The sequence below is a fragment of the Balaenoptera borealis genome, assembly GCF_965194805.1.
Source record: "Balaenoptera borealis genome assembly, chromosome: 14".
NCBI classification, from domain to species: domain Eukaryota; kingdom Metazoa; phylum Chordata; class Mammalia; order Artiodactyla; family Balaenopteridae; genus Balaenoptera; species Balaenoptera borealis.
This window is the reverse complement of record NC_138875.1, coordinates 13,305,755-13,333,256: the sequence shown is the minus strand read 5'-3', so window position 1 is coordinate 13,333,256 and position 27,502 is coordinate 13,305,755. Positions and strand designations below refer to the sequence as shown.

At 34.6% G+C, this 27,502-nt stretch overlaps 1 protein-coding gene across 10 annotated transcripts in view; it reads left to right on the top strand.

Moving 5' to 3' along the window:
- The window catches only part of RELCH (RAB11 binding and LisH domain, coiled-coil and HEAT repeat containing), a 122,228-nt gene that overhangs the window by 57,984 nt on the left and 36,742 nt on the right, over positions 1-27,502 (top strand). For all 10 annotated transcript variants that reach the window (XR_014233821.1, XM_082352973.1, XM_082352972.1 and 7 more), the window contains 8 exons: positions 6,588-6,700; positions 11,418-11,508; positions 14,259-14,330; positions 18,432-18,572; positions 19,014-19,178; positions 21,381-21,528; positions 25,584-25,740; positions 26,369-26,492. Coding sequence is in view for 9 of the 10 variants with exons in the window: in XM_082352973.1 (XP_082209099.1) it covers positions 6,588-6,700; positions 11,418-11,508; positions 14,259-14,330; positions 18,432-18,572; positions 19,014-19,178; positions 21,381-21,528; positions 25,584-25,740; positions 26,369-26,492 (1,011 nt within the window). In the remaining variant the exon portion in view is untranslated. The remainder of the gene's footprint in view (positions 1-6,587; positions 6,701-11,417; positions 11,509-14,258; positions 14,331-18,431; positions 18,573-19,013; positions 19,179-21,380; positions 21,529-25,583; positions 25,741-26,368; positions 26,493-27,502) is intronic.

Below are 27,502 nucleotides of genomic sequence, written 5' to 3'. Positions count from 1 at the left end.
TGCATTAGCAGGCAGACTCTCAACCACTGCGCCACCAGGGAAGCCCCATGACCCACTATTTTAAATGGAGTGACATAAAGGTTAATTAAAACTGTCTAATAAATTAAACTTTATGTTGTATAAAAGTGGAAAGTACAGTGGCTATAGATATTAGTGTTATTTGTTTTTGTTTTTTAAAAGAAAAATCGCAACCTCACTTAACCTTCAGGGCACAATTATAGCATTTTCCAAATTCAACATACCTTATTTTCAAATCTAAGATACCATTGATTGTAACAATTATGTACCTTTAAGAAATAAGAATTCCAATTAATTTATGATACGCTCTCCATTGTAAGGTGCATCCCAATTTCAGAGATGATAAAAAGTGAAAAAAAATTTTCTCCTATGTTCTGCAAAGTAGTGATAATCTCTTTTTACCAGCTTGTATTTTAAAAGACTTTTTTGCCTGTTCATTTTGGGAGAAAAAAATAAAATAGTGAACTGATTTTCTATATAGTAGTTCACATTAATGGTTTGGTTGAGGAACTTGTATCTTTCAAACCAAATTACAAAGTAAATATATTTGTCATTTGATATATGTATATAGTAAAATAGGCTAAAGAAGTTGATTTTTCACAATTTCTGCTTTAAATGCATTTGAAGGGGAAATTCTGTAATTTAAAACAAGATTTCTTAAAGAATTACTTCTAAAAGCATTTTAAAATAATACATCTAAATTTAATGTTCATTTTTATTCTACGGCAAGGAAATATATGTCATCAGCTAGCTAAATTAGAAAAGCAAAGGAGAAGCCTGGGCCTGGAATGGGGGTGCAGCAAGGTGAAATGGAAAATGAGTCCAAGCTTTCTTTGTAGGATGTTCCAAAATTAGATTGGGGATGGTTGCATAACTCTGAATCTACTGAAAAACCACTGAATGTACACTTGAAATGGATGAGTTTCATGATATATAAAATATATATCATTAAAGCTATAAAAAGAAAAAAGATAAAGGAGAACACCAATTCCCTAAAAGACTTAAAAGTAGCTAGTACCTCTAAAAGACTTGCTCATCTTCTGAGAAACTAAAGTTTGCTCTTTTACATTGCCATTAGTGGTTGCTCCATGGTAAATTTTTAACTTACGTGTAACGATAGCCCCAGATAATTACAACTGTCTGAGAGTAATATAGTAGTACAAGTAAAGTAGATAGTACAGTAAAGTACATAAGCTTGGTCCATCCTCTTTACCCATGTAGACTGTGTGTGTGTGTGTGTGTGTATCTTGTAATTTTTGGAGTAAATCACATGCTCTTTAGCAGTATCAGAGTTTGAAAGTCACTTAAGTATTTCAGTTAGGCTTCCTAAAGGCTGAGCCCCAGGAATTATAGATATTAATAATTCTAAGAATAGATATTTTAGCAGCCCTTGAAGTGTAAAACTTTTCCAGAGGTGAGTAATCCTGTCTTTTCCTTATGTGAGTCTTTGCAATGTTTTTTCTTTAGTTTTTTTCTTTACATGTTACTGTCAACATCCTGACAAATTTCAACTGAAACTCTAAATCAGAGGATGTACACTTGTTGGTACTTGAATTTAAATTGTAATTCATTATTGCTTAATCCCTAGGCTAAAGACTAGATGAAAAAAAATTTAATAACAGTTATCTAAAATTGTTTAATTAATTTATTTATTTTTTGGCTATGTTGGGTCTTCGTTGCTGCACACGGCCTTTCTCTAGTTGTAGCAAGCAGGGGCTAATCTTTGTTGCAGTGCACGGGCTTCGCATTGCGGTGGTTCCTATTGTTACAGAGCACGGGCTCTAGGTGCATGGGCTTCAATAGTTGTGGCACACAGGCTTCAGTAGTTGTGGCGCACGGGCTTAGTTGCGCTGTGGCATGTGGGATCTTCCCGGACCAGGGCTTCAACCCGTGTCCCCTGAATTGGCAGGTGGATTTTTAACCACTGCACCATCAGGGATGTCCCCTATCTAAAATTTTTAACGAAGCTTGGGTTATAGGAAATAATTTTAGTGGAACAGTGAGGACAAGCAGTGAACTATAATTAATTGGACTAATGTCACCTTTCTAGAACTATAGAATTTTGCTTCTTGACCTGAAGTACTCAAACGTTTCCTCCTTGGCATCTGATCTAAATGCAGTACTTCCTTTTATGGTTTAGATTCCTTTCAGATCTTGGAGCCATTATCTTATCAACATTTCCATGCTTTTTTTTTTTTTACTTTTAAAATTTGCCTGATCTCATTTCCTACTTCATTTCTTTCCCCTTTAACATCTGATCACTCACATTGTTTTAGATCCTGTTTAGGTACTTTTTTTCTTCTGTTTTTGTAGTCTGAACACACACTAATCTTACTGAAAGTGATTTCTTTATTATTATTAGAAGTTATTTTGTTTTACTTGTAAAACTGAAAAGAAGGGACTTCCCTGGTGGTCCAGTGGTAAAGAATCTGCCTTCCAATGCAGGGGACACGGGTTCGATCCCTGGTTGGGGAACTAAGATCCCACATGCCTCAGGGCAAACTAAGCCCAAGCACCACAACTACTGAGCTCGCGTGCCTCAACCAGAGAGCCCACGTGCCGCAAGCTACAGAGCCCACGTGCTCTGGAGCCCATTCGCCATAACTAGAGAGAGAAAAACCCGCACACCACAACGAAGAGCCTGCACTGCAACGAAAGATCCCGCACGCTGCAATGAAGACCCCGCGTGCTGCAACTAAGACCCGACATAGCCAAAAGAAAATAAATAAATTAAATAAATAAATATTTTTTAAAAAGTAAACTGAAAGGAAAATCCTGGAAGCCTTTCCTGTTTAATTCTGTACAAAATTTCATAGGAAGAGTGGGAGACCCTTCATATAGCGAGAACTAGCATTGTTGTTAAAATTGCAAAAATCAAAATAGTTAAAGCAAAAATCATTTACTTGAGTAAAGTGCAAATTACTAAGTCTTTAGGTTAATGAATTCTATAGGCCTTGGAAATATCTTTTCTAGTATTGTGGTAATAAAGTACTGGAATACCTTCCACAATATGATTACTACACTGATTTCCTCTCTAATAATCAGTAGATCAGTTTTGTATTTCACTTCAATACACATTAATTGAGTACTATCAGGTGCTAAAGTATGTTTGAAAATATTTAAAATTTCTGTTGCCTTGAAATATGGAGACAATAACATTTTTATTGGGGGGGGGGGGCAAGGGATTCTTTTTGGATATAATGTTACCAAAGCTGTAAGTATTATTTTACCATGGTTATTATTCAAAGACATTTTCAAAACCACTATCACATTGTTTTCTGAAGAAAATTTAGCCACCATTTTTAAAATGTTTTATTTATAATTATAAGGAAAGCTTTTTAAACACTAGACTTCATCAGTTGGAGAGATGATACCAAAGGGAGAATATTGATTCAAATCTATAAATTTATGAATACAGTTGACCCTTCCTTGAACAATGCAAAGGTTATGGGTGCTGACCCACACACAGTTCAAAATCCCAGTATAACTTTTCATTCAGCCAACCACAGACTGTGTACTACTGTAATACATACTTAAGGGGGAAAATCTGCACATATGTGGACCGACACAGTACAAACCCATGTTGTTCAAGGGTCAATTGTAGTGTGAAAATGGTAAATAGGGTCTTAAATGGATGAATTAGTACTTTAGAGGCTTGAAAAAGGTGAATTCACAATAAATAAGTGATATACAGCACAGCAGATACATACTTAACACAGAATTCATTATTTCAGGAATGGTACAAATAGAAGTTGTGAATAAATAAATGAATGATAGAGGAAGAGGAAATTAGGATATTTGGAGATAGTCATAACTTAGCAATTAAAATCCTTGATGGCTCTATCACATACAGACTACACTTTCCACTTTTTTCTGCCATCACTTTCTGGGCCTCTTCTCAGCTCAGTGTTGCTATAAGAAGAGGAGACCATCTGGCATACTTTATACACCGGGTTATAACTGCCATAGTCATTAATGTGCCAGGTTGTACCCAGTTCTCCTTGCCATAGGCTATCAACCAAAACTTATTGGCAATGACTTCCCATATTTGTTGATTTAACCAGCAAGAAATAAAAACAGATGGCAATATAAATTATTACTAACTGTGACTGAGCATAATTTTAGAGTTCAAGGAGACAAGGACTGACAAATCGGTTTTCTCCCATGTGTCAATTTGGATTGGTTGGTAATGGCTGCTGTGTTGAGAAGGCTTTTTGAGGCCAACTTTGATCTCAGAAGGAAAAATTAACAATCCCATTAGCCATAGATAAGAAACATACAGAATATATGTAAAGAATTTTTGACTTCTGCACTAATCTTAATTAATTCCTGTATGTTTCACTTGAGGAAACTAAAACTCAGAGAAATTCGTGGTTTTCATTAGGTTCTTTGGTACTAAGAAGTATTGAGACAGGAGCTCTTCTAGCTCCGAGTTCAGGGTTCTCGGTTTAGCAAATCTATAGCCACATTCCAGTTAAAAGATTCTTTATATTAATGTATGACATAAACTTCCTCTTCGATTAAGAATCACTAAGCCTCATGATTTTAAAATAAAGAGAAAAGGAAAAGAAAATGTGAGGCACAAAAAATAAACAGCAACACAGCTATTTTGGTATATTTGTTATTGAGATAAAGAAGCTATTGTTGTATATTTTAAACAGAGTGTATATGCATGTATTTGCAATTATAGCAAATATCTTACCTACATTTCATAACTTTATTTTTTTAAAGAGTAATACAATAGGAAGAGAATGGAATAAGATAATGTAAGAGCGTATATTTGGAGATGATCGGAAAGCAGGAAGAAGGGTTATGAGGAAGCAAGAAAACCCATGGGAGAGAAAGGTCTGACATGAGGGGAAAGTACAAATAAAATATTTAGGGTCTTTTTGATTTTCAGGCATTAAAATATTTTCTCTTTTTGTTAGTGCCTTCTAGAATAACTACTTTTTCATCCTTAAAGTTCTACTCTCAGTGTGATATGCTGATGTGCAGTCTTAGTCCTCTTATTAGTGTCATTGGCTCTTAGCAGCCTCAATGGAATCCTTAAGGATCCTTGATATTAATGGTCTTCTACCCTAATGTTTTATAAAAGCTTGTTTATTTTCTCCTCCAAAGTCAAGACTTACCCATCAAGCAACATATTAAGCATCTATGGAAACATTATATAACAATATAGGATCCATACATATACTGTTCCATTCCCAGTGCAAAATTATTTTCCCTAATTATTTTTTATTTCTTTTGCTTTTCAGTTATTCACTAATCTAAAACGTACAGAGGTGCCTCAATAGAAAGATGGCAGAATAAATGTTTTAAATTTCTTTTCGCTTCTCATTTATTCTTAGCTCTTCTTATCTACATCTTTGTACTTTCAATTTAGAATTATACCGAGTAATTATAATTTTAGCATAATATATAAAGATGTTAGAAATAATGGAAAGGACTTCTAGTCATGCCTTTAAGTTTCAGTCTCAACTCCTCTAAAAAGCATATCATCTGTTTCTAAGGGAGCATCTTCAAAATAGGAAGATACTTCTCCTACAGTGTAGACTTTTCTTCAAGGTATCATGTATTAGTATGCAGTGATCAATTCCTATTTTAAATCTGCTAGTACTTTTTGTTGGGTAGGGAGGCAGATGGGAAAAAGAAATGGGAGTAATCATTCTACCCTTTTTATTACATCATAGTGACTTCTTTAAAATATCTGCAAAGTAAGTTAGAGGATTTCTCTCCAAAGATATTTTATCACTTTTGGACTTTTATTTCATTAAATTTGAAAATCTATTCCAAAAATGAAAAACATTAATATCCTTTGAATATATTTTAGAATTTAGTCTTAATTTAATTAAAATGGGAAACAACTTTAATTTTCAAATACTTCTTTGGAAGAGAGAAATAAACTTTTGTCTATTACTTTCCTTGAAAATATTGAATATACCTCTGCATGTTGAAAGTGCAACAAACAAAATATTGTTTAAAATTTTCATTTCAGCATAAAGCATTTCTACTGACATTTTCTAGTTGTACTGAGAGCATTCAACACCTGTGGAAATGGTCTTTAAAATTAGCCACTAGGTTAGGTGCTAAGGGTACAAAATTATTGATTATATCTAATCTTAAGAAAGATTATATTGTGCTTATGGAAGTGGGACGAGTTGTCTTTATTTTCTGTTATCATTTTAAGTTTTAAAGTATAGTTAACTTCTGCAAGTGTTTGTTTAAAAACACTTTCAAAATTAAAACTACTATATCAGCTTACAGTAAGATAGAATGTTATTTAGTTTAAAAGCTAATAGACCCTTGGGAGGTATTGGATAAGAAAACAAGGTTATTTGAATCTTAAGTTACTTTATTACATTGTGATCTGCATCTTCTGCACAACCAACATAAAAATATATGTTTCAGTGTTTTCTCTTGAATTATCAGCCTTACAAAATTAAAATTTGCTCCTATATACGCTGAGGTTTATTTCATTTTAAATGTCCATTTAAGAATACATTGGGGAAAAAAAGAATATTCTGCAATGCATTTTTACTTTGACTTTTTCCACCTTCATATTTCTTTAGGAGTTGATCCCCCTCATATTGTGTACAGCCTGCCTACATCCTGAGCCTAAAGAGAGAGATCAGCTTCTCCACATACTTTTCAATTTGATCAAGAGACCAGATGATGAGCAAAGGTGGGTATGACTACTTCTTTTGTAAATAAATATAATGTTGACTTATTAATTTTATTAATTTGGCATCATGATTAGCATTTTAATGTAAATGCCATTTTTTCTTTCTAATATCTATTTTAATAAGAGGAAACACTGACCTTGTTCACAGTGCCCTGCAATGTTTTCATTCTTGTCATTCCAACTACTCATGTTGAATTTGTACACTTTTGTGTTAGTTACCTTTGGATTTCTAATTCCGATATTTCTTTGCTTTTATCTTTCACATTTGATTTCCAGGAACTAAGTATTTCCCTTTTCCCCCACAGATGAACTAGATACAGCATGGCCTCTTAATGGTTATGCTTTACAAGAAATAAAATATTTAATATATGAATGTCTGCATCACTGAGCTATCTGTAAAGCAGTTTCTGTGTGGCTAAAGGGATACAGTGTTTTGGTTAGTCCTGAGTCAAATACCCACAACCAAGGATGCCTGAATGGAGAAATGAGTTATACCTGATGGTGGTGGGGGGATGGGGCACACATCGAGAGACTCTCTGGAAGAAAGAGGAATGGGTTTTGATCAAGCAACAGTGATAGAGGTCTACCTCAGAAGGTAAGGCCTTTAAATACTAGGTGAAGCTGTGCAAGTGTGACTGTGAACAAAACATCCCGGTGGATGGGTAGGTAGACTAAGCACCAGTTGGATAAGATTGAGCTATTGAAACGTTTTTCTACATAGTAATTTTCTATCTTAATAAAGAAATAATTTTTGCTTATACTTTTGCAAAAAATAGAATTATACATTATGATTAAGTAACTTTATATAATTTCAGTACTTGTTTTACTGACTGTTACAGTTTTTACCTCTTCTGAGAAGGTTGGAAAATCATAAAAGTGAACCATAAGACAAATCAAGCTCAAAATTTTAAACACAAGGGATCTCTCCACTATGAGAATAAAAAGTCATGTAGACTTTAAAACTCTGTAAGCATATATCTCTTTCCTACCCTTACCAAAACATACCTGAGCAAGCAGAGAAACATGTTTTTTCAGGATCCAGTCAAGATTAATCTACATGCTAGTCGAATGGAAATAAGGGAAATTCAATCAAGTTCCATTCATTGCAAACTGAAAATTTTCTAAGGACAATTCGATGGTGCTATATAGGAAAATTAATATTTTATTTTCTCCTTGAAAAATACTATTCCCTATCTTGGTAACTTAGTTAATAATTAAATACCACTTATTACATTGTCATTTTTAGATTTGCAAGGCAACCTCTAGCTCTACATAGCCTATTTTCATAGACTCTGCATGTAAAGCTAACGGCTGCCGCCTGGTGGCCAAAAGTACCTATAGCCTTACTTCAGGTCAAGATATGTCAGGATTTAAACACTCATGTCCACACTTAAATCTTTCACGTTACAGAAATAAAGTTATTTACTAAAATAAACTAATCAATTTATTAACTATATATGATATGAATAACAAACTAACAAAGCAAAATTTTTAAGTTAGCATGATATGTTTAACATATAATCAGTTGTTACTTTACTTAATGAATCTCAAGCTTCCTTGCATCCTAAGAGAAACTTAATTTTATGCGCAATAGTATTGCATTTTGGCAGTTCTTTGCTAACAGCCGTAACTAACACCATATTTCTACCTGTGTCAAATAATTCCTATCCTGATTTTCTACAAGTAGGAACAGTGTTTATTTTTACTATCACAGGAGCCTGTTTCCAGTGCTGTTAAAAATCTGTAGGCCATCTGATCTTTTCTGTTTTCAAATGTATTTCAAAACTGTCCTACTTTTTAGAATTTTGAATCTTAACTCTGCTGACTAAGAAGTTTGTTCTGAGGGGACTAACATTTTTTGAACAAGTTTGTACATCTTTAGTATAGTGATGGTGACTCATTATTTAAAGTCATTTCACGTGAAGCTCTTATATAAGTATATACTTCTTATGTGTGTTTGAAATGCTTAAATTTCACCAAAGTTCATTTATTATAATTATCAGATTTTTCTAGAACCTACATATATGACTTCTCATTATTTTAATATACTATGGGGGTAAAAATGATCAGACATTTGGAAATTTTCAGTGGGAACAGGCAGCTAATGTGCTGTCTTAAAGCTTGGGAATTTCTTTTTCCGTTTATCTTTTATTCACTTTATTTGCCTTCCTAAAGTAGGAGAAAATAGAAAAAAGAAAAGTTGAGAAACAGGCATAGAAGACAATGATATAAATATAAAGGGAAATCAGATAGATAAAAATTACAAGGTTATGGTGAGGAGAAGCTGCAATATACAATGAAGACATATTGGCTCAACATTTCCCTTCTCATTGTCCAGATGCTTTTTGTCTGTTATTTCCTCAGCCTGAGAGAACAGTTGTAGCTAACTTGGCTGAACTAAATAGAAATGTAAGGTCATTATTCAGTTTAAGTTAAATTGACGTATTTTGAGAAATAGCAATGAGTAACGCCTGGGCTTTTATAATTAATATGAATTAAACATTCTATTTTGGTTTTCCTTAAAGTTGGCTACTTTGAAACATCTATGGAAAACACACTTTTTTTTTTAATCAGGTTTTACTGTTTTAAAGTCATAGTCAATCAAAAGTAAAAAAAACTTACGGGGCTTCCCTGGTGGCGCAGTGGTTGAGAATCTGCCTGCCAATGCAGGGGACGCGGGCTCGAGCCCTGGTCTGGGAAGATCCCACATGACACGGAGCAAGTGGGCCCGTGAGCCACAACTGCTGAGCCTGCGCGTCTGGAGCCTGTGCTCTGCAACAAGAGAGGCCGCGATGGTGAGAGACCCGCGCATCGCGATGAAGAGTGGCCCCCGCTTGCCACAACTAGAGAAAGCCCTTGCACAGAAACGAAGACCCAACACAACTAAAATAAATAAATAAATAAATAATTTAAAAAACAAAACAAAACAAAAAAAAACTTACAATTCTGCCTTTCAGAGTCATTTTAAATGGAACTTCATTTTGAAGAGTGAAAAATCTTATTTAAAATTTTAGATTATAAATCTATCAATTCAAATGAAATTATCACATTAGTTATTTATATATTATTTCATAACAAATTTCCCCAAAAGAAAGTGGTTTAAAATAACACAGTTTATGTGGGTCAGTTTATCTGGGTCTTCTGCTTCAGGGTCTCTTATAAAACTGTAGTCAAGGTGTTGGCTGCAGCTATAGCCACCTCAAGGCCCATGGGGGAAGCATTTTCTTCTAAGCTTGGTCGTTGGCAGGATTCAGTTTCTTATGGATCTTTGGACTGGGGGCCTCGGTTCCTCACTGGCTTTTGGCCAGAAGTTGCCTTTAGTTTCTAGCCACATGAAACTGTCCAACATGGCAGTGTCTTCATCAAAGCCTGCCACCTGAGAAAGCAGAAGAGAGTGTCTCACAAGATGGATATCACAGGCTTTTGTAATCTGATCTCCTAAGTGACATACCATCACTTTGGCCATTATTCTGTTCATTAGAAGCAAATCATTGGGTCCAGTCTACACTCAAGGAGATGGGATTACTCAAGGGTATGAATATCAGGAGATGGACCTCATTAGGAGCCGTGTCAGAGGCTGCCTACCACAGTTATCTTGGGTGCAATACCAAAAATTCTCATTAAGAAGTATCATTTTGGGCTTCCCTGGTGGCACAGTGGTAAAGAATCCACCTGCCAATGCAGGGGACATGGGTCGGAGCCCTGGTCCGGGAAGATCCCACATGCCACGGAGCAACTAAACCCGTGCACCGCAGGTACTGAGCCTGTGCTCTAGAGTGCGGGAGCCACGACTACTGAAGCCCGTGCACCTAGAGCCCGTGCTCCGCAACAAGAGAAGCCACCGCAGTGAGAAGCTTGCGCGCCACAACGAAGAGCAGCGCCACAACGAAGAGCAGCCCCCACTCGCCGCAACTAGAGAAAGCCCGCACGCAGCAACAAAGACCCAATGCAACTAAAAATAAATAAATAAATAAGTTTAAATCAGCTATACTTCAATAAAAATTAAAAATTTTTTTAAATAAAAGAAAGAGGGCTTCCCTGGTGGCGCAGTGGTTGAGAGTCTGCCTGCCAGTGCAGGGGACACAGGTTCGAGCCCTGGTCTGGGAAGATCCCACATGCCGCGGAGCAGCTGGGCCCGTGAGCCACAATTACTGAGCTTGCATGTCTGGAGCCTGTGCTCCGCAACAAGAGAGGCTGCGATAGTGAGAGGCCCGCACACCCACAACTAGAGAAAGCCCTCGCACAGAAACGAAGACCCAACACAGCCATAAATGAATAAATAAATAAATAAAAATTAAAAAAAAAAGAAATATCATTTTACTAATATGACATCGTAGGTTTTAATTATAGAAATACTGGAAAAATAATCACTGATTGTTTGAGTAGCTAGAAACTGAAATTCATTAGAAACTGAAGCATTAAACATATTATAATCTCAGAATGTATATGTGGGAAGTTAATTTAGGAGGTTATGAGATTCAGCTTCACACCAGTAGGGAATCCCTTCACAACATCTCTCACAAATGGTTTTGCCACTGCTGGAGGGACTAGTCTTAAGAAACTTACTTTCTTGGTGGCAGCCCGTCCATAGTGAAAAGTTGAATTTGTACAAAAACATTGTACTTCATGTTAATTAGAGCTGACTCTTTTTAACCCTTTGTCCTAGTTGTGCTTTCTATGCAAATACAAATCTTTATTCATCTGTATTATCTTTCAGGCAAATGATACTGACGGGTTGTGTGGCATTTGCACGTCATGTTGGCCCAACACGTGTAGAAGCTGAACTTTTACCACAGTGTTGGGAACAGGTAAATAACTGTACAGTGTTTTCCCTAGCTATTGTATTCTAATTTATTATAAATGTTCATATTATCTTTTAAAAATGCTATTAGGAAATATGTGGGATATAAATTATGCTACTGTTTCTATAGCTCAGCACAGTGATTTAATAGTCCTTAAGAAAGCTCTGGGATGCTTTGCTTTATTCGTTCTTCCAACAAATACTTAAAGAACACTATTTCCACTGCCAGGTACTGTTGTAGTCACTAGGGATACAGTGGTGAATAAAAGACAATGACATCGTAGTGGAGAGGTAAGAGTAAACAAATAAATGAAACGATGTCTTGTAATTTATAAACTATGAAGAAAAAAAAAGGTAGGCTAAATGTTAGAGAGTGATAGGGAGTGCTATTTTAGAAAGGATGGTCAGAGAAGGAATCTCTGAGAAAGGGATGTTTAGACAAGAATCTGAATCCAATGAGACAAAATACAAAAATACAAAAATTGCTGAGTTCAAGGATCTGAATCAAGTGAGATACAAAATACAAAAAGTATACAAACTAATGAGTTCAAGGGAAAGGAAGAGGTTGTGTGTATGTGTAGGTAGTTAGGTAGATAATAGAAATCGTATCTGTATATATTGTATACTTGTATATATTACAAGTATATACAGAATATAAAGTGTAAACCTTTGATGTAGGAGGTTTATATATATTTATATTTCAACTCACTATTTACTAACAATACTTCTGGTTTTATGTTGAATTGTAATATTCCAGTCCTCTCTAGAACTCAGAATCTTTGACTTTCTAGACTCCATATTTAGGTCATTAAGTAACTTATTCTTCCATCTTAAAAAGATGGATTTCTTACTTATGAAGACAAATTGCATGGCCTTATTTATACTAGCTTTGTCACTTATTCTTAAGAAAAATTATTAGTCTCTGGAATATCGCTAAAGTTTATGGTCTTTTAGAATTCTGTTCCCATTTTCTTTGAGTATTCATTTTTTTCTTTAGAATTTAGTGGAGTCATATCTAGATTCAGTATTTAAAAGGGAACATTATATATATCCATATTATCTCTGACAATCCATATGTCATCTAGAAATTATAGTGCATACTAATTTAGGGTTAGGCTGTAACCACTGAAAAGTCAAATTAACTTGGAAACAACATATACAACTTTGAATTTACAATTCTGTACAGTTATACATATGTACATGTAATTTTTAATAGTTTTTTCCATTTTCTTTTCTTCTTTTAACTTTTATTGAGATGTAATTCAGAGAGCATACAATTCACCTATTTAAACTGTACAATTCAGTGGTTTTTGTAGTCACAGAGCTACACAGCCATCACCACAGTCAATTTTAGAACAATTTTATCACCCCCCAAAGAAACCCCAACCCCTTGAATTGGTTCTTGTATTTCAAGATTGTTTTGGCTATTCTGGGTCCCTTGAATTTCTGTATGAATTTTAAGATCAGCCTGTCAGTTTCTGCAAAGAAGCCAGCTGAAATTTTATAAGGATTGTGTTGAATCTGTAGATCAATTTGGAGAATGTTGCTATCCTAATAGCCTTTCAATCCATGAATTTAGGATGTCTTTCCATTTATTTAGGTCTTTTAAAATTTCTTTCAGTAATGTTTTATAGTTTTCAGAATATTACTTATGCACTTTTAAAATTTATTCCTGAGTATTTTATTCTTTTTAATACTATTGTAAATAGAATTTTTAAAATTTTCTGTTTGTTCATCGCCAATATATAGGAATACAGTTGATTGTTGGTGTACATTTAATTTTGAGACTCATCTTGCTAGACTAAAGGAAAGTAAAATAGAAGTTTACGTATTAAATACTATGACATTCAAACTATTTTGTTTTAAGGTTACTATTTCTGGATTAAATTTTATTCAGAGATGTCAGTTACCAACGTCTCTACCACCACCTCTTCTGTAACCTGAATAAACATGGATATTGGGGATCTGTCTAGCCACCTACCTCCAGTTTGTTGCCCAATAGATTGCTACATAATTTCTTTTCTTAATTTTAGGCATCCAATACATTAATGAATTATGTCACCTTTTCATATGGGAATATGAGAACAGATACACTTCTTTTCCAGTCAAAGAAAGATTTATATTCTATGAAGAAGACATATGGGAACAAAACCCAGTATGTGTCATTTTTTTGTTTTTGTTATTTTTCATTATGGTTCAGTGTAGTCATTACAATAGCAAAACCCCGTCATCTTGCACATGCAGACAGGAATGAATTGACGTCCGCTTACTTTAAAAACAAAATCATAACACCAGTCAAGAGCTCTGGTTAAATCATCGATTAATTTACGTCCTAATCCCTGAGGTAAAAAGAGAGGACTGAGGAATCATTCCTTGCACATATTGTAGACTGTATCAGTAAATATCTAGAAGCTGGGTTTTCCAAATTTAAAAATATACTAATGTTGCTAGGAAAGGAGAAGGTTGCTCCTGACATGCTAAGGAAAGCTTAGTCTTGGGCAAGCTCGCAATCTCTAGACACCTTGCCATATTTTCATCTTTGCTTTATCTTCTTTCTCTTTAACAGGTAATCCCTGTGACCTCATTTTTTAGGCTCTCCCTGATTCCCTTAATCCTGATCCAGGTATAGGGATCCCCGAAGTGGAAAAGAAAGAAGCTTTATTGCATTCCTAACAGGATTTGTGGTGAAAAATAATTTTCTATTGGAGGAAGGGAGGGTATGTTGTTCATGCTTGATTTATTTATTTTTTACTCTAGATTAATCACAAATACCCAGAAAGAAGATTGCTTGTGGCGGAATCTTGTGGAGCACTGGCACCTTACCTTCCTGTAAGAATTGTAATTTTTTCTTAAAAACCTTTTTCTTCCTTTTTTAACAGTAGAGAAACCTTTTTTTCAGGTGTCTAATTATACAGTTTAATCCAAATTCTGTCCTAACAAAGGAAAAAGATGAGCCAAAAAGAGAAGGCTCACGTTGACACCATATGGCATTGCAGACAGATAGGTACATTAACCATTGATTTTGCATGAGTATAAACATATTAAACCTCATCAGCAATTCTCAGAGTGTGGTCTGAGGACCCTGAGGGTCCCATGAGATAAAAATTATTTTCATAATAATACTGAAACATTTTTTGACTTTTTCTCTGTGTTGACATTTACATGTTGGTGCAAAAGCTGTAATGGGCAACAATGCCAGTGCATTAGCACTGATCAAGGCAGTGACACCCAAATAGACAGATAATGATTGTATTCTTCACTGCCATGCACTTGCAGAAAAAATCAATTTCACTCAAAAATAAGCTTGGTGAATCAGTAAAATCATTAATTCTACTAAATTTTGACCCTAAGTATGCATGATTTTAATATTCTGTGTAATAAAATGGAAGATACTCATGTCAAGCCCTTTTGCTGCATTCTGAACTATGATGGCTGTTTCAGGAAAAGCACTCGAGTTGTAAGCTAAACCAGTTTTAGTTGACAGACCACTAAAAAAAAAGCTGTGGTTATTCAAACTTGGGATTTTGACAGACATTTTCATGAAAATGAATAAAATGGAACCTGTCATTTCAAGGAAAACAAGTAGACAGCATTCATTGCCAGTGATAAAAGTGGAACTTCTAAGTGAGAACAAGAATTTTGGAAAACTTGTATTCACCACTGTGAGCTTGACAGCTTCTATTCTTATCAGAAGAGGCTATGAAAATACCTCTCCCTTTTTCAATTATATGTCTGTGTGAGGCCAGATTTTCTTAAATACTTCAACCAAAACAGTACAACACAGTTGAATGCTGAGCAGGTAAGAGGATCTATCTTCTTTTAAGTCAGACATCAATGAGATTTGCACAAAATATAAAACAACACCATTCTTCTCACTAATTTTTTGATTATAGTTATTTTCATTAAAATTATAATTTCATTATGTTAACCTTTAATGAGTTTATTGTTGTTTTTAATGATTAATCATTTTAAATTTCTCTTTTTTTATTTCTGATATGATAAATGTCAATAGATATTACCCACCCAAACAAAAGCTGTTTGAGGTGCTCATTAATTTTTAAATGACTAAAGGAATCCTGCCACCAAAAGATTGAGAACCACTGGACTGTTGTGCCCTTTTAGGTATCTTCCCCTAGGTCTAGGGCTTAGAAGGGGTAGAGGAATGAGGTGACATCAAAAATTATTTTAATTTAAACAACCATAGTTTAAAGCAGAGCTTGACAAAATACAGCCTGGAACCAAATCTAGTCCATAGCCTGTTTTTATAAATAAACTTTTATTGGTACACAACCACACCCATTTGTTGTGTATTGTCTGTGTCCACTATCACACTGCAACAGCAGAGCTGAATAGCTGCAACAGAGACTTTTTGGCCCCAAAGCCAAGAGTATATACCATCTGGCCCATTACAGAAAGTTTGCTGACCCCTGCCTTAAAGGGTCCTTTCTGTAAGATTGTTCTTTTAAAGGGGTACAAAAATTGGAATTGTATAATACATGAGCTGTTTATGTTGCACTTACTGTTACCTCATAATCTTTGGTGAAGAGTGAGAAACCAATAGTCAAACAATTGTCTTTTTAAAAAATAAAATTTGGGGGCTTCCCTGGGGGCTTCCCTGGTGGCCCAGTGGTTGAGAATCCACCTGCCAATGCAGGGGACACGGGTTCGATCCCTGGTCCGGGAAGATCCCACATGCCACGGAGCAACAAAGCCCATGTGCCACAACTACTGAGCCTGTGCTCTGGAGCCCGTGAGCCACAACTACTGAGCCCACGTGCTGCAACTACTGAAGCCCACGCGTCTAGAGCCTGTGGTCCGCAACAGGAGAAGCCACCACAATGAGAAGCCTGCGCACCAACGAGGACCCAACACAGCCAAAAATAATAAATAAAATAAATAAATTTAAAAAATAAATAAATAAAATTTTTGGTTTTTTATTCAGAAAAATATAAAGAATAAAGAATAATTCATAGTCTCACTCCCAGTAACATTTTTTTTATTTTGTTAAAAATAAATTTTCATGCAGTATAGAAAAGAATAAAATGAAAGTCAAAGACTTCCCTGACCCTAGTCATTATCCCCAAAGATTACTTCTATGGGTAATGGTTTTTAATTAATACTTACAGAGAATAAAAATTTATGCATATACCAGCTTGCATTTTTACATCATTTAAATTTTTCTTACCCAGAATTAATCACTCTGTGTGTTAAAAGAAGCAAAATACAGAGATATTAACAGTATGTGAAATTTTAAAATGCAAACAAGGGAATCTTCATTTTTAAATTTCACAAACTATTAATACCTGTATATCTTGCTGCTTTTAACATATGCATTTTTTATTTTGACAGTGTTAAATTGCCCCCAACCAAGATAGCACAGATTGTACTCCTATCAACAGTGCATTGGAGTTCTTATCTTGCCATACTTCAACTGGACATAATCACCTTTTTTTTAATGTTTGCTATCTTTTAAGAGAAAATTATCTTATTGTTGTGATAAATCATATAGATAGATATACATGAGTGAGTTTGAGCATCCTATTACTTATTGTTCTAAGACAGAGATGAACATCACATGCTATCGAAGAAGAAGGAAACTGTTCCACACTGCTCCTAGTACTAGAATGCTAAGCAGTATTAATAATGGACTTAATGTTTCCTACATGGACCTCCACTTTCTTGTTCCCCACTGTAACTGGTAACAGTAAAACCTCAGTGCGGTCATGGCTTAAATGGAGTAAAGCATCCTGACTTGTCCTGTGGGTTCCCTTAGCATACTGAAACTAACTGCCACAGTTGACCTCAGGCTAGATCATTGCAAAGCAAATACTCAGCTGAAGTTTACTTACCTCTGTCCTTTTGCCTGTGCTGATATTAACCAAAAAGCCCTTTTAATACACTTTAAAAAAAATTGGGGGAAGCAATTTTAGCCTAAAGGATAAATAAACAAGGCTGTACCAAAAGGCATATTCACCAACCTAAATGTAACCAAAATTTGCTAAACTTACATATATTTTTGTCTCTAAAAGTCAAAACAAAAACTAGGTCATTTAAAAATGTCTTTTAAGACCTTGCTTTGCATACCAGATCACACTGTAAATTTATGAAAATGATCATATCCTTTTATTTTAACTATTATATGTAAAAGTAACTTAAGTTTAAAGAATTTTATAAATTTGTCAACTTACAGTAACAGTACAAAAAAAGGGAAGGAAGGGCAAGAATTTGTATAACAGTAACACTTTATTCTAACCTCAGACATTAATTAGGCTAAAACCATGGGAAAAAATTGTGTGAAATTAAGACACAACAGTGGTTGACATTATATTAAATAGCATCTGAAAATATCAATGCAGTTTTTTAAGCACTTTTAAAGTTTACTCTCATGTTTTATCATCCTGTTTTAATATTTTTTCTCAGTTCTTCAGAAAATAGAACACCAGGATTTCATGTTTCCACACTCCTACCCCAGGCAAATGTTTTGCTTACCAGAGTGATTTTTGTAATCCCTCCTATTGTTATGACTGTCAGTGCTCTTCTCTGAGTTGTACAGGTAGTGGTAGAAGAGTCATTGTCTGTTTATAGCAGAGTGTTGACTGTTGATTTGCCAAAAGGGCACTGTAAAGGTTTGAGGGATTGACACATATTTAGAAAAATACAAAAATATGCTGGGAGATGATTAATACCAAGTTCAGGGTAGATGTTATCTTTAGAGAGGGAGTTGGAGGAAGGGGGAGAGGGTGGAGGAGAGTGATATTTCACCTGTATCTGTAATGTCATGTCTTTCAAAAATGAGGACTTGGAGCAAACATAGCAACATGTTAATATATATTTAATCTAGATTTTTGAATACATGGATATCTGTCATTTTCTATCCTTTTCTGCTGCTAGTGTAAATAAATAGTAAAACATGTTCTTGTTTATTTTCAGAAAGAAATCCGTAGCTCCTTGGTTCTTTCAATGTTGCAACAGATGTTAATGGAAGATAAGGCAGATTTGGTAAGAGAAGCTGTGATCAAAAGCCTCGGTATCATTATGGGATACATTGATGATCCAGACAAGTATCAACAGGTATGTTTTTCAGAATGAATCCCATTTATTTCATTATAAAATTCCAAATAGTATAATATTCCAAATCTCTGATTCAGATAGCCTATAATCTATAGTAGGGATGGCAGACGTGTCAACTTTAACCAGTTGAAGTTGGCTGCCTGGTTTCAATTCTGCTATTTCAAGGAGGAGATGCTTTGATTCATTTATAGTATCTGCCACAGCTTTGTGGCAGTAAACTGGCAACAAGCATGCCATGTTACCACCCTTTCTCTTTGGTTTCCCCATCAACGATAAATGACATTTTTCTTTAAAGAAATTGGGAAGGGTAGGATTACGAATGGTTTTCTTTCTTGCTTAAAATATCTGCTAAATGTACTGCAGTGTATATTTATTACATATTATTATGTTTTTTAGGTTTTTTTGTTTTAAATCTACATTTTGCCTGTTTCCTTTTGGCAGGGTTTTGAATTGTTGCTGTCAGCCTTGGGTGATCCCTCAGAAAGAGTAGTTAATGCAACACATCAAGTATTTTTACCAGCTTATGCTGCCTGGACTACAGAACTTGGAAATTTACAGTCTCATCTTATACCTACATTGCTGAACAAGATTGAAAAACTTCTCAGGGTAAATACTTCCTTTATTTATATAGCTAATAGAAATTTAAAAGGTGTGTTCTAAGGCATCTTGAAAGAATGTTGGGGGAACAAAGACAGAAAGTACCACTTAGCAAACATTCTAATTAACTACCTGTTAAAGACTCTATTGGTCTGGAGCCAAGGGAGATTTGAGGAAGTTTTGCTTGACTGAAGCTAGAGGAGAAAGAGCATGATCTGCCGTTTTTTAGCTAAAATAGCACCTTTGTGGCACTAATTTGTGTACTATTCACAGTGCTACCTCTTCCTAGCCTCTTCTGAAGACTTAAATATTTTAGATAAAGTGTCAGCATCAGTTCCCAGAATGCAGAGATGACTAAAATATGAGTCTCTAAAGCTTTCTTATTTATACAGTGTCAAAATGCTTTAACTTTTTTTCACTGCAGTAGTTCATGTCCTGACTTTTTAAAGTGAACTTTCCATTCTTCCCAAGTAAAAGAATTGAAGAAAAGTTGAAGAAACAATAGAAACTTCTTGGTCTAATTTTTGTACTAAAAGTCTCTTTTAGAGTCTAGAAGAAAAACATTTCTTTAATGCGTATTAATTATGTACCATTAAGGTAGATACTTTATAAATAAAATATATTATTTCATTCTTGTAACCATTTGAATTATATTTTGTTTTTTGTGTGGAAACTGAGTGTTCAATTAACTTGCTCAGGGTCCCAAAGCTGTCAAATGACAGAACCAGGATCTGATATCAGTCTCTAAAACCAAACTCTTGCCCTTTTTACCCCTAGATTTTAAAGGCTCTTAACATAATGTACTTTAACTACTCTGTAGATAGTCTTATATGTATACACATGTATTCATTTAATTTAAAAATTGGGCTGTTTTTTCTATAAATTTCAAAATGGGTGTTAAAAAAACTATAAATAGACAACTAGACTGAGTACTCCTTTTTATGAAACCTAGGGAATTTTTTTAAGTATTTTTTTTTTTTAATATTTGCATTCCTTCTATCTGAGAATTATCCGTACCTGGTTTGTTTGTTTGTTTGTTTGGGTTTTTTAAAATTTTATTTATTTATTTTTGGCTGCATTGGGTCTTCCTTGCTGCACGCGAGCTTTTCTGTAGTTGCGGCAAGCCAGGGCTACTCTTCGTGCAGTACGCAGGCTTCTCATTGTGGTGGCTTCTCTCGTTACGGAGCACAGGCTCTAGGCGTGCGGGCTTCAGTAGTTGCAGCACGCCGGCTCAGTAGTTGTGGCTTGCGGGCTTTAGAGCTCTGTAGTTGTGGCACACAGGCTTAGTTGCCCCGCGGCATGTGGGAATCTTCCCGGACCAGGGCTCGAACCCGTTTCTCCTGCATTGGCAGGCGGATTCTTAACCAGTGAACCACCAGGGAAGCCCTGTACCTGTTCTTTTTTTTAGCTCCATTTCATAACACAGCTAATTCCACATTGTTGCTAAACATAGCTTCAGTATTCAGCACACAAGGTAATTCTTCCATGAAGAAATTAACTAATTTAGAACTTGATAGTAAAAAACTAACATATCTGATATTTCTGACACAGTTGTTATTTATAATATAGTAATGACATCTCAAGTGGATTTGAACAGCAATAAATGTTTTCCTCTCTAATGATTCTATTTTTCACTTTAATATTTGGTTTCTGTGTACCATAGTGATCCTTTTACTCTTTTTTTTTCTGTTATCTCTTTCTTTTGTTTCCTTTTGACATTTCTTCTCCTACATTTTATCTATGCATTGAATTGTTTTAAAGTGCTTCCAATGCTGGCAAATACAGTTGTCACCAAATCTATAAAAGGAGTTAGGAATAGCAAGTGCTGCTGCTCTTTTAGCAGTTGAGCGTTTAAAATGATTCCTGTGGCTCACTTTAATTTCTTTAACCTGACTTATAAAATGTCAAAAGATAAGACCCTCTTAAAAGAAAAAAACCTGTAAAAGAAGTTCCATACAAATGAAATGACTGATGTTCACCCTAAAGTTTTCCATACAAAAGATTCTATTACTTCCACAATGCCTTAGTACTTCACATTTTCACATACTCAGAGAAATTCAGAAAAGATTCATGGTCATCTCCATTAGGTGTGATGCTGTGAGTCTAACATACATGTCCTTAAATGTCTTATTGTTTGCCACAGAAAGGAAGAACATCATAAATATATAACGTCAGAAGACTAAAATTAGCTTTCACCTCCTTATATTTCAGGAAGGAGAGCACGGGCTGGATGAACATAAGCTCCACATGTATCTGTCTGCCTTGCAGTCCTTGATCCCATCTCTCTTTGCATTAGTGCTACAGAACGCACCTTTCTCCAGCAAAGCCAAGCTTCATGGTGAAGTGCCACAGATAGAAGGTACTGAACTTAAATTATGGAAGGAAGATGTAGTATATTAACAGCTTAGCTTCCCAAAGAATCGTTTCTGATTAAAAATGTAAAAGTCACTTTATATGGCAGCATAATTACTAAAATGTATTATATGTGTGGAACTGCATGGCCGCAGATTGTATGATATCTGGGGTGAACTACATGGCTCCATCTTTTATGGATAAGCCTCGCGGTATTATTTTATATTTGTCCTTTCTTTCCATTCTTAATCTAGAGCCTTTTTTATAGCCTTTTTTATAGAAAATAAGTGTTTTCTTTCATTAATAGAGCTGAATTAATAGTTACCAGGGCCAGTTTATGAAGCTTTTCATTTCCACTTTCTTTATATTTTGTCTTCCCCAGCTATTTCATCTTATTTTCAGTAGGGGAAGGTAAATGTAATTACTCTTTCCTGCTATGTCCTTGATAGGAATATAAGCATATGCAGCACAAGTTTTTTTTTTTTCCAAAAAAAAAATATGATTTATTTTCAGAAATACCTGAAATTGATAGTAAGAGCCAGTATTTTCTTAGCTCAAAGTCTAGCTAACTAGTAAGTGACCTTTGATCCATGGCACGTGGTAGCCCCACTGCACCTAACCTCCAGGATAAATGGCTATAGACAAGTTATTACTATGTATGAGATTCCTTTGCAGCTTTTTTCAGATTTGTGAATTAGCCGTGTCTCTTACGGGCTTCTGATAGACAAAAGAATTATAACATTGAGAAAATCAACACACAGTGTTTTTAGAATTATTGTTTTCATGTAAAGTAAACTGGGCTACTTATAATCTTTGGGATATGAAGCAGTGTGTCCAAGAATACACAAAGCACAGCATAAAAATGGTGTATACTGTTAGAATGCCAGTTTTACTTCGAAAATTGAGAATGGATGGGGTAGAGTTAGTTTTATATTTTTTAATGATATTGAGGAGAATGAAAATTCAAACTTTTAAGATAAATCTTCATAAAGCACTCACAGCTGGCTACTTTAGGTTCTACCCCTTCACTCATTAAGACACTTCATCTGCCTAGGGACTTTCCTGTCTTTCTAATTCCCTCTCTTTTTCTTTCTATCTTGCTGTATTGTTCTGCTGGGGCCAGCATAACGAAGTACCATAAACTTAGTACTTTAACAACAGATATTTATTGTTTCACAGTTCTGAAGTGAACTCTCTAGAAGTCTGAGATCAAGGTGTCAGTAGGGTTGGTGCCTTCTGAAGGCTGTGAGGGAAAAGCTGTTTCATGCCTCTCTCCTAGCTTCTGGTGTTTTGCTGGCAACCTCTGGTGTTCTTTGGCTTGTAGATACATCACCCCAGTCTCTGCCTTCATCTTCACATTCCGTTCTCCATGTATGTGTGTGTGCACGCGCACGCACTTGTCTCTGTCCAAATTTCCCTTTTATAAGATCAGTTATATTGCATTAGAAGTCCACGCTATTCCAGTGTGACTTCATCTTATCTAATTATATCTGCAACAACAATATTTCCAAATAAGGTCACATTCTGAGGTTCTAGGGGTTCGGACTTCAACATATGAATTTTTAAGGGAGACACAGTTCAACACACAGCACTTGCTATCATTCATTCATTTAGCAAATAATTCTTAAATGTCACCTATTGCCAAGCACATGTTAGAGATTAGATAGAAAATTTTAAAAACTACTTTACCATCCTGAACATATTCCTTCTGGTGTTTATGTGACCTTTCCTTGTGATTATGTCTTTATCATGCCAGAAATAATCTTTTAAGTTCTTATTGACTTAATTTGACCCTCTGACTTTTAATAGTAGCTGTAAATGTTAATGTTATTATTCTCACATGTAGGTTATGATACATTTATTATAAATGAGGAAATATTATATCCTTATTTAGGGTCTATCTATATATCTATGTCTCTGTGTCTGTATGTACGTACATCTGTATAATTTGGGATACAGTTTATTACAAGTGAAGATTTAATAGTTTTCTCTTACATAATGAAAATTCCAGAGCACTAGCTAATATTTACACTTGGGATACACTCATAAACAAAACAGACAAATATCTCTGCCATGAAGAGCTTACATTCTAGTGAGAGGGAAATACATTGAAGAATCATAACAGTTGTTATTTTGCTGGATTTGTATAATTGTGGTAATTTTTTGACAATAAAATACCTATTAAAATGGCGTTCTGGGGACTTTTCTGTATGGTTACAAGTTAGATGCTCAAATTTTTTAAAATCTTTTTAAATAGAATAATGTTCTGAGGTCCCTGAACCATTCTGATTGCTTTTCTGTTAGAACTGAGTTATCCAAGTAATTGCTTATTTCTTGACATTGTTTTGCTTCTGTTGCACCTAGCTTTAAATCTTTGGACCTCACTTTGCCTATAATAAATCTTGACATTATCTGATTTACTTTTAACTGTTCCACTATTTTTCAATAATTTGTCAGTATTTTTGAAGGAATAATATATTGATACATTCCATCATAGTATCACAGATTGTGACCAATATGATATAATCCTTTTTGAAATTATCAGATATGCTTTGACAATATAGAAATATGAAGTACAGATATCCCTCACCATCCAAATCTATTTGATTCCTAGGTTGAGATAATGACAACTCAAGCAGAAACCTCAGATAGTATGGGATACCATGTTACCTAAATTCATTTATTTGTTTGTTTGTATGTGTATTATGATAGCAAATAGGAGACTTCAGCTAGCAAGGGATAACCTTTATCTGTACTTAAGATATTGTTAAAAGCCTTGGGCAGCATAGGAGGACAATACCATCTTAATTTTGTCTTTGAGCATTTTTAAAGTTATTTCATGTTTTCTTAAGTTTAATAATTATCATTACACCATTAATATGTTTTGAGAAAATGCTGCATCCTTAATTGTGTCTTTTTAGGGTGTTAACCTCTATGCAGGAGTTGCTAGGCCGTTAGGAATTTCTGTTCAACAGTTAATGAGCTGTTGGTAGCATTATTCACTTAACAGCCATCTAAGACCTGTTCTTTAATAACCTGGAATCTAATTATGATCTGTAGAATCATAGATTTTATTGATGTGTTCAAATTTTACAATATACTAGTATATATTCATGTTTTATTTACATAATTTTAAAAGTAAGTTTTTCAGTTTTTCCCCCAAAACTTTTAAAGTATATACCTGAGACTCTGGTTATAATATTTATAATACATTTTTAAATAATAATTTTGCTTTATCTTACTGGTCACTGGTTTTAACACTTTATAGTAACTTAATGTTTATCAAACTATGGAACATTTTTTAAATAAATCATTTAATATTGGAGATTAAATACTTAAGAAGCCTGTTCAGCTCAAGTTTTAATGTATTTTAGGTCATTATTCTCTGCTATTAAACAGTTTTTCCCTGCTGTCAACCTATTAGTTTCTTGCTGCCTGAAGGAAATGTTTATCATAGTTATTAGTTTTTGACATAAACAGGCTGGTGGAATTACAAGTATTTCTATTTTTTTAAAACCAAATTCAAATCCACATTTTAGCTGAGATCCTATTTTGTGGCCAATTTTAATTTAAACTAAGTGAAATTTTACTCTTCACTGCAAGCTCTTTCATTACAATATTCATTTACTAGTTATTTAGTCTCATAAAATCTTAATTTTTGGGATTTGCTAAATTTGTTCACATGTGACAAAAATTTACAGTTGATCCTTAAACAACAGGAGTTTGAACTGTACACGTCCACTTATATGTGAATACTTTTCAATAGTTAATGCTATAGTGCTACATGGTCTGTGGTTGGTTGAATTTGTGGATGTGGAAGAACCTCTGATACAGAGGGCCGACTGTAAGTTGTAGGCGGATTAACCCCTGATTGTACAGGGATCAACTGAATTTCATTTTTTTCTAAAAATGGTTTAATTAATATATTTTAGTTTTATATTTAAAGTCTATAATAAGCTAAATAAATATTAGGAGGCAGAACCTTACTTTTCTTTTGACAGAATAGCTAACTTTCCAAACTGTCATTTTCTATGTGATTTATTTTGCTTCTAATTTTTGTAGTGACTAGGTTCCCTCGGCCTATGTCGCCTCTTCAAGATGTGTCTACTATTATTGGAAGTCGTGAGCAATTGGCAGTACTGCTACAACTTTATGATTACCAGCTGGAACACGAGGGTACAACAGGCTGGGAGAGTTTACTATGGGTTGTCAATCAATTGTAAGTTACCACCTCCGTATTCATTTGGTACATCTCAATCAGTTGAATGAAAGATAGCTCACTATATTTAGCCTGGGCACTGAGGGACAAAATATAACAAAATATTAAAAAACAAATAGCAAAACATAACTTGGCATCATCTGTGGTAAATTTCTTTAGGAGAGGAGATTTATACTACTAGATACGTAGTTATTTATCTATGAAGATGGTGCTGCTGTATTATGTCAGAAGACCTATCTGCTGCCTTATTGTCTACAAGTGGTGATGGATATTAAAACTACATCCAGACTTTTCATTTTTGAGGCTAAAGTGGATGATGCCATGTTAGCCAAGCTCTTGTATGAAATATCAGCTCCATTGATTTGAGTCTCATTAACTCCATACTTAGAACCCTACCATTAAGATTCCATATATTTTATGGCAATCAGTTAAAATTTATTTTAAGAAATTTATAGAGTATAAACTGAAGACTTTGCAAAGGGTCCCAAACACCTCCTTTGCATTCCAATTTTACTGGCTATGAAAAGCAGAACAGAAGATATTGTTAGATTTGCATTGTTTCAGAAATTGGCAAGGAAACAGTAATTTATTTGTACCCCTGCCTATTTTTCTTTCCTTTCATATTCAGGTTGCCACAGCTTATAGAAATAGTTGGCAAAATTAATGTTACTTCAACTGCCTGTGTCCATGAATTCTCCAGATTTTTCTGGCGCCTTTGCCGGACATTTGGCAAAATTTTTACAAACACTAAGGTAAAAACTTGTATTCCATGTTTTCTTATATGCAAGAGACATAGAAATGTAATGTGTTAATTAATGCTATAGCAGAGTAAATAAAAGCGTGAGCCCTTCCTTTATTCAAATTATCTTTTAATACCTTAGAAAACTGTGATAGTAAAAGAAAATTCTAGCCAGTAATATTCTTCTCTTTATTGATTTTCAGAAGATGATTTAGCCAAAACTTAGTTTGTATCCAGATTTGGATATAAGATCTACTCACTGTGGATATCTCAAAGCTTTCTAGCATAGGAAGTATCAGCTAGGGGACTCAACTGCGATTCTTTGAATGTGCTTCTGGTACTTTACCATCTACCACAGATCCAGGAAGCAGCCATTTGCTCAGCATGCTTTGGTCAAAACTTCAGGTGATTATAGAATCAAAGCAGCTTGTATAGAATACTTGCTACAAGATACAAGCGCTTGGAATAGAATGGACACTTGAGATAAATGCTGCATATTTCAATCACTGTCGCATTTGCCTATCTAGGTTATTCTGTAGTTTTAGATATTAAATTGGAATGTCCTTAGGTCCCACTTTCTTCTTCAGTCCTGTTACTCCATTTGTCTTCATAGCATATTGTTAAGCCAGTTCTTTAGAGCTCTAATAAAAACATAAAAAGATGTAATTGCTATAATCAAATGTTAATCAAGACATTTAAAAGGTAAAAATTTTGTGTAGCTCTTTACTATTAAATCTGTAGTTACTGAAACATTTAGAGCATGACAGTTTGGTATAGTGGACTGGACAAAATTCGGAAAATGGGTTATGACCCTGTTATGTTTGTATCCTATGATAAATCATTTAATGTATCTGTGCTTAATCTTTCCATGTGTGAAATGAAGAAGTTGCTTCAGTGTCATTTAATTCTATAAGTGTGATTCTGTAGATTAATCTTTTCACAGTGGTCTACATCTCAGTTTAAATTGAATTTGTAAATTAATATGCCTGACCTGTCAATAGGAGGACAAAAACCAGAGCTTGA